At 39.3% G+C, this 10,313-nt stretch overlaps 1 protein-coding gene across 2 annotated transcripts; it reads left to right on the top strand.

Annotated features, from left to right (window-relative positions):
- Window positions 1–2,543: 2,543 nt before the first annotated feature.
- On the top strand, window positions 2,544–10,101 carry pipox (pipecolic acid oxidase). 2 transcript variants are annotated; one of them, XM_027999708.1, is made up of 8 exons: window positions 2,544–2,724; window positions 5,346–5,494; window positions 6,089–6,302; window positions 6,600–6,782; window positions 8,086–8,238; window positions 8,385–8,534; window positions 9,023–9,098; window positions 9,601–10,101. In XM_027999708.1, the coding sequence occupies exons 1-8, from the start codon at window positions 2,614–2,616 to the stop codon at window positions 9,729–9,731; spliced, it is 1,167 nt and encodes a 388-aa protein (XP_027855509.1). In that variant the 5' UTR covers window positions 2,544–2,613; the 3' UTR covers window positions 9,732–10,101. The 2 variants fall into 2 exon arrangements, with proteins under 2 accessions (XP_027855509.1, XP_027855510.1); XM_027999709.1 differs by lacking the exon at window positions 2,544–2,724 and adding an exon at window positions 4,084–4,170.
- Window positions 10,102–10,313: the final 212 nt, after the last annotated feature.

Raw genomic sequence — 10,313 nt, 5'->3', positions numbered from 1 at the left:
ATTGTTTTGCTGTTGATGTAAAATTTGAAGTTGAAGAATGAAGTGAATACTGACCTCCAGTTTATTTGAGCGTCTGCCATGTGTAAAGGCAGTGGTGAAAATGTTTGATTGTTCTCCTTTTTGGCCCTGACCACTGTCTGCCGTAAAAGTTAATATTGAAGACGCGATCAGTTCTGATTTTACTTCAAACAAATCATTTTAGTTTGATCAAACTTAAGGTTTAATTAAAGCATATTTGGCAGTTTATTTTAAAAAGTAATGATAGACCAACAATGATCAGATGACGGGACAGAAAGGCCTGCAGTGTAAACTGGGACTTTTTTAGTAGGAGCATTAAAACTATTGGGGGAAAACTATTAATCATTGTTTTGATAGCAAAGTTAGTCAATAAAAACAAATTATATGTAACAATGCACAAAATGTTCTCCTGCTTCTTGTTCTTACACAACAGCATCGCATCCTTTGACTCAACAGTTTTATCACTCTGTTGTTATTACAGCTCTGCACATCAACCCAACGGCTGAACCCAACCATTCCTTCTCAGTTTAACAGTCCACTTTAAAAAGTGCACGACCTTCTCTGCTACATACTCTACAATATTTCAACAGGTGTCAGCTGAACCAACTTCCTGTCCCACTGTAATCCATTTTAGCGTCACTGTGGCCTTTTACTTATTTATTGTTCCTCTGATTGGCTAATTTTCACCAGGTGTTCTCTCTCTCACTTTCTCCAATCGTCACCTCCTCATATAAACATTTCAAAACTGTTTATATGTTAGTAAATTACCACCTCGATCCTTTACACATGTAACCTGGTTCACATTTCACTTTTCCTGCTCAGATGAGCTTAGAAATGACACATTTAACTCAAACCTTCCTTTTGGTTCTTTTGTCTCCACACAGCCACAGCCTTCATGTCCTCACATGCAAAGCGAAACAAAGAGCAGAGCTGCATAATTACAAGCACAAGATGAGTTACACATTAGGCTGCATGCTGCCTTTGTATTCCTCTCTGTTCAGAGCAGAACTCACTAGCATGGCTGCAAGCTTTCTAAGAAATTGGCTTTCCAGTGGCTAGATATAAACACTTGCATTTTATGCAACACGGGGTTATATTGAGTATTGCTTTTGGTGAAAAGATTTATTAGCAACTTGTTTGTATAATAAACATGAAAGGTATTAAAAGATGTATAGAGGCAGAAATATTCCAGTATCCAATGACTGCATTTCTCTAAGGTTATTTTTCAGATCTACAAGATCTACTGCAAACAAGTGACCAATGACTGAAGCTGGCTGTCTGGTGTGATATCAGTCTAACAACTGCCCTTTGATCAGCTGTGAAGTTGGATGATGAAGGTGCAGGAAAAAGCCAGATGGAACTGGAGCATACCCTCCATAACTCTCTGTCCTAGAACCTGGCAAACGGCCAGAAAACAATGAATCAGCCATTTCATATGCATTCAAATCCTCTAGAGAGATGTTGGTGTGTAGCTGTTTGCTTCTACATTTAATGCTTTTCTGTCTCCTCTTGCAAAGGTTTTCAGCTTGGTCTGAATTTGCAGCAGGAGAGGGTTTTTTTCAAGTTTTTTCAGCAGCGCCAAAAAGAAAATGATCAAGCAAACTGAAATACTGAAAGGCTGAAAGAATGAAAACAAACAAATATTTAGAATCTGATATTTCCCTGAAAATGTCAGTTACTAACCAGCTTTTGGGATGAGAAGAAAAAGACAAGCAGCAGTTACTGGCATGTTCCTGTCAGGTGGCTGATGGGTTGGTCACAGAGAGCCTTTCATTATAAAGGAGGGACTACAAATGAAGCAGCGCAATGAGCAGCGGTCATATGAGAGGCAAAAGGATCCCAGCTAAGGCTAACGTGGTGAGGGCAGGAGAGAGACAATACACAATATCATATTCTAACAATTCTTTAAAACATGGTCCTATTTAAAACCATGGCTTCAGGCATGATATTTGGTTCCTGAGGAAAAAAGGGGAACATGAGGAAGACAATTATGTCTGGTACAAAAAAATAAAGCATGCAATGCAGCAACAAAGCAAATTAGTAATCAATCAATCAATCAAAAAAAAAAAAAGGAAAACACATTCAAAATTAAATAATGCAAGAAAAACAAACACAAAAAGTAAAATAAATCAATGAAAATAAAAACACACTACAAATGTTGGAACCAACTGTTCTGCTCTCCTTCACAGCAGGTCAGAGGATCATGCTCTGGCCAACCAACCAGCTGCTTTGGCAGAAACTGATGCGGTGGAGAAGCAGTTGAGTTGTCACCAACCGATGACAAGACCAGACAGCAGAGCGTCCATTTGCGCTGCAGCTTTAAACTCAGCGTGCAGACGGTCATGCAGAGGATCAGCAGGCCAGAAGCCATAAACCGCAATGACCTCCAGCTGCAGCTGGCGACTGCAGCGGAGCAACAAGGGATCTCAGATGAGCAGATCAAGAACTCCAGACAGCAGACATAACCCTAACCCTACTGGGTTCTCCAGGATCTTGGCTCCGCCTCCACTGATCGTGGGCGGAGAAATAAAGGGCTGAGCTATAAAAGACTGAGAGTTGAATATGACTACAGTGTGTCCATGAAGAGCCGGCAGCATGTCCGCTGAGGAGGACTATGACTGTGTGGTGATCGGGGCGGGAGTCCAGGGCTCCTTCACGGCCTACCAGCTGGCTAAACACAACAAGAAGACTCTGCTGCTGGAGCAGGTGAGCTGTTACACACACACACACACACACACACACACACACACACACACACACACACACACACACACACACACACACACACACACACAAACCTACAGCCTGCAGCACTGTCAACAAATTTGCACTAATTTTGCAACTCTGACAAAAAATAATTGTTCAGAAACTGAATTAAAAACCCAAAAGTCTTGGGTCTTGAGTTAGCTGCAGTAACTTTTATACTAGAATCACATGTACTTCTGCAGCTGTTTATCAGCATTTTGTAGCCTGTCACTCACCTGACATATTGTTTAAACTAAATTGCTTAGTAAATGCTAAAGGAAAAAAATCATTTCCATAAATCAATAGAAAGACATAGATGCTCACTTTTAAAATGTGAGAATTCTGAAGACTGTTAAGCATTCAGAATGTCTTTGAGTTACTTCAAAGTTTCTGCTAGCTAGAGTTACTGCCAGCTCCTCTCTGCTCCATCTGGAGAGGAGCTAGCAGATAAGCTAAAGAAGCACAATATTCAGAAATAAATAGCATCAAAATGATTACTTAAGTTTTCAAACAGCTGTTGGAAGGTAAAATAAAAAGAATAAACTCGGTTACTGTTAGAACAAAACGATGAAAAATTTGCAGTAGAAGAAAAGTAAATTCAGGTTGATTTGACAAGGAGTAGAGGAGATTCAAGTATGAAAAGAGGAGGAGTGAGGGATGAGAGGAGAAGAGAGGAAGAGAGAAGAGGAACTTGATCAAACCCAAACCAGGAGTGGTTGGGTATTAAAGGGATATTATGACCAGGAGAGAAGGAAGCTTCCATTTACAAGATGTAACATCTAAAGGCTGATTGAAGTTCAAAAACAATATTGCTTCAAGATAGACTTTGAAAAATCTGAGAGCCGTCATTCAAGGAAAAGGAACACAAAAGTGAAGGGTGGAGCTTAAACAATTAGTGGTTTATTATATTAAAATTGGCTCCAATTGATTAATTAGACAGAAGCGAGGTTGCCATGCCGCGGCTCCACTGGGCCCTCTGACCGTCACCAGCAGGTAAGGTGGGTGAAGCGTCTTGATCAAGGACACAACAACAGAGTTGGACGGAGCGAGGATCAAACCGGCAACCCACCGATTGCAGAACAAAGTTTTAGCAAACAACGACAGCGTGTCTGAATCGGAAGCATGACGAACAGCACATACAGTGTCCTTTGTAAATCTGTGTAGATCAGGCTGTTCTGATTCACGTTCTTTAGTCTTTCTGCATGATTTTATCCAGACCTGCAGCCAAGACCATAAACAAGTGACCCATAAATGAGGCGTCCTGTCTGGTGTTGCATAAGTGTAACAGGTGCACTTTGGTCTGCTGAGAAGCAGACAGTGGAACGAGTAAAGGCCAGATCAAACTGGGCTTCTTAATCGTCTACTACTCTTACAACAGAGATTGCGTTGTAACTTTGACAAAACGGGGTAAAAATAAATCTCTTCATAGTCTATTTTAATAATAAATATCGAAAACAAGAATGATGTAATATTCAACAGTATTTAATTTTTATGTATTTTTACTAATACTCGGCCTAAACAAGCTGAACTGACAATAAACAATGTAAATGATTGCATGGCAGTGTTGCCTCTGTCCGATTGCCCCAGAGCAGCTGAGGCTACAATGCAGTAGCTTGTAGCTTGTAGCCACAGCCATTCAAGTGTCTGATTGTAGGATTCTGTGGACTTGATGAAGCGCTATACAAGTACAGGACAATTACTATTTTCATAACAAAATCATTTGCTCAGAGCTATAGTGTCATCATCTCTCTTCTTCTTATGTAACATATTCGGCACTGCTCAGTCTGACCTGGTGAGTTTTTGTGGATGGCTGCCCACTGTGAGTCAGAGTCTGCTCAGGTTTTCTTGCTGTTAAACTGTCATTCTTTAACTTGGGATCAGATATGAATACATGAATCTGGAACCTGCCTGTGTGAATTGGATGTATTTGTATTCTTTTTGTAAAGTGCCTTGAGATGATATTCGTTGTGCACTGAAAAAAAACAAAAACAAGGATTGTCTCTAATTTACGGTAACATACCTGCAGCTGTAGTTGCCAGAATTTTACCATATTTATACGGTAAAATTCTGTATTCAGTATTTTGCTGTATAAATACCAGCAACCACGGCTGTCGGTATTTTACCATGAATTAGAGACGTGTTTTTTTTAACAGTGTGTGTTGGGGCTGTATAAATAAACCCAAATAAATTATTAAAAATATCAATATATTTTGTACTTGGATTTTGTTTTTTATGTGATTTTTTTTGGTCCACTGTGATGATACATTTTGTCAAAATTAAGTTGTGCTGAAAATAATGACACCAAACAAGGCAAGGTAAACAGTTTTTAAGGTGAAAATATAAGGGTTAATTCTAAATTGGTTAGAAACGGCCATTTAGAACCCAGACCTCAGAGGGTTAAATAGACAAGCCTCAAAGAGATTCATAATCTTAAATTTTTATTTTTGTTTTTTTTTACACTGAGCAAATCATTTTCTATACTTGAGTAGATCACACCTGCAGTTTTTCTATACAGTAGGACGTGCTTACTTCACTTCAGCAGAAGGTTTTCTGTTTCCTTAATCTGAACCGTTTTCCTCCAGTTCATTCTGCCTCACACCCGAGGAAGCTCCCATGGCCAGACTCGCATCATACGTAAAGCCTATGAGCAGGACATTTACACGCAGATGATGGGGGAGGGCTACCAGCTGTGGGCCCAGCTGGAGAAGGAGGCCGGAGTGACGCTGTACAGGTCAGCCATCAGAGAGATGCAGAGTGGAAAACTGTTTAAACACAACATGAAGGCTTGGCCAGGCTGACATTCAAGAAACTGTAGATATTACATTTAAAGCAATGTAATATTGTGGAAAAAGTTCAATATCTTTTGTCAGTCATTTCAAAAAGTACCAGTACGTACATACCAGTTACCTTTGCAGGGTTGCAAGGAGCTGGTGGTCAACTATGGACAAACAACAATCCACACACACACACACACCCCTACACACACACACACACCCACCAACACACACACATGGACAAATTAGAGAAACTAATTAACCAAACAGTCGTGTTTGGGGGGTGAAGAACCCAGGGTTACACAGGAAGAACATGCAAAATGACAAACAATGTTTCACTTTTCCACAAAATTACATCTTTTTCCAGATGTATCTGTATGCTGCACCAGTATTAATACACAGTATGTACTTTTGGATGTGATGCTTATAATATTAGTAGTGACCTTTCATTTTTACATTACCTTGTTTTCTATTAGTAGAAGAAAAAATAGTGTTTAAACTGGGTGAGCCCAGCAGTCCGTCCACCCTGACGGCTTCATCTCTCCTCACAGACAAACTGGACTGTTAGTCATGGGACCAGAAACCAGTGGGGAATACCCGCTGGTCAAGAACACCTTGTTGAAGAACAAGGTTCCCACTGTGATTCTGAGCCGTGATAACTTCCACCAGCACATCCCCAACATGGTGCTGTCTGAGGGCCACGGCGCCCTGCTGGATGAAACCGCCGGCGTTCTGTTTGCAGACCGGGCCCTGAAGGCGGTTCAGGTACCGCTCAGATTCACTGCAAAGCAGGAACTTATATTCATTTAACTTTGTTTAAAAGTATAGAGTATATATGTGTTATTTGCCATCTTTATTCTGTAAGATATCCAGATATGATATTAAAGCTGTTTGTATTCTCCTGATTTAAATGTTTACTTTGCTTATTAAAAAAAACAATCCTGTCTGCACAAGAACCACTAAATGACATGATGTTTAGAAATAATGTCCTGATATAAACAGTTTTTATTTGTTTCTTTAATTTGAAACGTTCCTGTAACATGTTTAGTTTTGTTTCTCCAGCATCAGTTTCAGAAGTTGGGTGGGGTCATACGAGATAATGAGAAGGTTATGGAAATCAAGCCTGGTTCGGTTGTCAAGGTGACAACCTCTGGAGGAGCTTATCAAGCGAGAAATGTGGTGATCACTGCTGGACCCTGGACCAATAAGCTCCTGGCTCACACTGGAATCCAGTTACCACTGGAGGTATTCACACATGGTGTCATGTGTAATAGTGTTGAGATGTCAGCATGTAGTGTATGACACATGTCACAGGATCAACCTGATTATATTAGCTTTGTTAAACAAAATGCAATATATTTAAATATCAATATCATAAAGTTAGCATGCAGGGCTGGAATGGACCTTTTCATTAATGATTGGTACCTAACCAGAGTCACTGTCAACTGAACCTGAGAAATATAGAATAGAATAGAATAGAATAGAATTGAATTCAACTTTACTGTCATTGCACTGTCACAAGTACAAGCAACAAGATGTAGTTTGCATCTATCCAGACGTACTCTACGAGATATAATATTTATTTACAGATGTACAAGACTATGTATGTATGGACTATAAGGGGTTACAGCAAGAGATATAGATATTGTGTATAAATATAAACATGGGAGCTATATGCACAGATTATACAGAATATACAAGAATGTTAGGGAATGGATTATAGATAAATAATGGTAGATCAAATTTACAGGTTGTATGTGTGTGTGAAGAAAACAGTCCGTGATGTGTGTGTGTGTGAGGATAGTCCATGTGTTATTGTTGTATGAGAGGGTAGGGGAGTACAGTCCTTAAAGTTTATGTTTTATGTTTTAAATATAGAGACCAGGCCCAGTTCAGTTCTCCAGTAAAGAACCCAGAAAAGCCTCAAACATGAGGATTTCCATAAGAAATGGTTGTAAATTTATCCGTTCTGCAGTTTACAGAAGTTTAGGACAAACTCTGTTACCTATGGAAACCCATCTGACTGTTGTAGTTGGTTGACTTCACAATGATCCCAACTATGAACAAATGAATACACCAGTCGCAATAAACCACAAATCAATTAATCGCATAATAAAGGACAAGAAACTCAATCATTTTCATTTTCTTGATTCACTGTGTTTCTCTTTTCTATCTCTTTCTACCAAACCTGGTCTTCAGTCTGGTGCTTTGGTCTCAGCTATCCCTTGTTTCTTTTACAGACTTCAAAATTAATTTTATTTGTTGTTTCTGTTGTTTTCTTTCTTTGTTTTGGATATTTCAAATGTCCTTCAGTTCCAGTGTTTAAATTTTTATTCGAATTTAAAGTTTATTGATCCTTGAGAATGTGTTCTTGCTTTTTTATGCCATTATTACTATCACATTACTTGAAAATGGTCTATAAACAACAATATTATCGTTTATTGCAATATGTTGTGGGACAATTTATCGTCCTGCAAAATGGTTAGCAACCCCGTATCCTAACCATGCATGTCAGACTGAGCTATGTTGTTGTGTCTTTGCACAACAGACTGTTAAGATTAATGTGTGCTACTGGAAAGAGAAGATTCCCGGGACTTACGGTGTGAAGCAGCGTTTTCCATGCTTTGTGGTCACTGGGAGTTTGGAGAGCAAAGAACACATCTATGGCCTCCCATCGAATGAATATCCAGACTTGGTGAAGGTGGGTGAGTGTGTAATACACATCCGGCATTTCCTCAACGATTGAAAGTGAGGCTGCACAAAATATCCTCATCGCAATATTCAGATTGCAAAGGGCCGTTTGGAGTGCAATAATTGTTGGCTGGTGTTTTCCTACTGTGTGTGCAGATTTGCTATCACATGGGCAGCAAGACTGACCCAGATTACAGAGACCTGCAGACAGACACGTCTGACATCGATATCTTGAAGCGATACGTTTCCAGATGCATACCTGGCCTGGTTCCTGAGCCTGCTGTGGTGGAGAGCTGCATGTATACAGTAAGGGTGGAGGAGAGGCCTCTCTGTGGCCCCAGAAGTATTTCTGCCTTGAAGTGTCATGTTCTGGGTGTGTTTGGGTTGTTTTGGGTTTGCTCTGTTAGTATTTCTACTCAGGCGTAAGGTCTCTGCAGGTCAGGCTGAACTTCTGAAATCCGTTCTCCTTCTTGCAGCAGTGGGATGAAATTCAGGTCATTTTGTTCTCGGCTTCATGTCGTCCACACCTTCTTGTTGTGAACAAAAAATGTCCCTTTCTAAGAGTTGGCCCTTTGGTTTTAGCGAGTGTTCTTTGTCTGCTCTTCCAGAGGCAGAATTTTAATAAAAAGTTTTTAAAAGGGATTTAAAAATGGCTGCAGAGGTTTAATAAAGCAGGCAGAAAATCTGAAACTGCAGGGAAAAAACCATAAATGTGCATAATTCAGATTGCCTTCATGTATCAGTAAAATATTTCATATCTGACTTGTTCTATTTTTCTTGTTTTGTTTTTGTAGCTAACACCTGATCGCCACTTTGTGTTGGATTACCATCCGAACTACAGCAACATCGTCATTGGAGCAGGATTCTCAGGTATATTTCCAAAAACATCAAAGCCAACTAAGGAGTCCTTTATTGAAAGCCAGGATGCCATTATAGTTACTACAACCCTAAATCACAAATCTAAGTTTTTTTCTAAGGTCTGTGAACCAGGATAAACCTTTTCTTTTAAATGTTTATATCCTGGTGTGTTGGCCACAGGACTGCAGCTCCTCATGCTGTTGTGCAGGTTCATGCTGCAAATATTTTGGGGGGCATTTTTTTTAGTCAGCAGACTTATATATTTTCTTTGAATTACAGAAAAATACTCTCTCTGTTTAAAGTAAAATATATTAAGAATTAATTTTTTATATTTATTTAGGCCTTTTCTGAAAGTTTATTGTATAAAATGTGGGAAGCTCTATGTGATTCATGTAGAGAATCTCCCAGAACGTTGGGCATGTAGTTATACTGTGGAGGCTCAGCCGTCTCCTATGTGTTGTCTTTGTTGTAACATGGATCTTATTTTTTTACTTCTATGATTCCTCTCCTTTAGGTCATGGCTTCAAGTTCGGCCCAGTCATTGGTAAGCTCCTGTGTGAGCTCAGCCTGGGAGAAGTGCCTTCCTTTGACCTTTCACCTTTCAAAATCAGACGTTTCCAGTCAGAGATGAAATCAGCTTTGTAGGATCAGGACTGGATTCATGAATCCTTCCTCCAACTCTTTTATTCTTTCAGATCATTGTTATAATCTACATGTTTATATGATGTCACCAGTTTTAGAGCTCCTAAAGACAAGATGTGTTTAACAACTACCCTTTGACACGACATGAATTTCTGGTTTACTTTGTTTAGTGATTTCACCATCTAGATAAAGTTTAAACCTTAGTGACCACCTGAAGAGGATCTTATTACAAAGCAAAAACACTTTTAGAGTCAAATAATTTCACAAGTGAAGCTGTTTTTCTCTTCTGATCATTTTATAATTTTCTGACATTCAGACCAGTTTTAGTCTGACTTGATATATGAGAATAAAATTGTATCTGAATTAAACTTCTTCCAAGAGTAACTGTTGGTGTAGATCCTCAGTAATTTCATCTGTCAACAGAAAATTTTCTTATTTTACTTTTTACATGTAAGACATACCAGCTGTTCTCAGAGCTTCCTCTCAGTAATGAGCTGCTGGAACTTTCCTTTTCTCCCAAAAGACATTCTCCTGTCTGTCTGAGTTACCATTCATAATTTTTATGTGTGAAAATAATCAATGAGG

This window comes from Xiphophorus couchianus, chromosome 18, assembly GCF_001444195.1.
Source record: "Xiphophorus couchianus chromosome 18, X_couchianus-1.0, whole genome shotgun sequence".
NCBI lineage: Eukaryota > Metazoa > Chordata > Actinopteri > Cyprinodontiformes > Poeciliidae > Xiphophorus > Xiphophorus couchianus.
This window is presented reverse-complemented; position numbering and strand designations above follow the sequence as displayed.

What these genes read in the sequence shown, in the direction of transcription:
- pipox (XM_027999708.1), top strand. Translation starts at nt 2,614, where the DNA reads ATGTCCGCTGAGGAGGACTATGACTGTGTGGTGATCGGGGCGGGAGTC. An exon ending in AGACTCTGCTGCTGGAGCAG is followed by an intron (nt 2,725 to 5,345) that starts GTGAGCTGTTAC and finishes GTTTTCCTCCAG; the next exon opens with TTCATTCTGCCTCACACCCG. An exon ending in GCCGGAGTGACGCTGTACAG is followed by an intron (nt 5,495 to 6,088) that starts GTCAGCCATCAG and finishes CTCTCCTCACAG; the next exon opens with ACAAACTGGACTGTTAGTCA.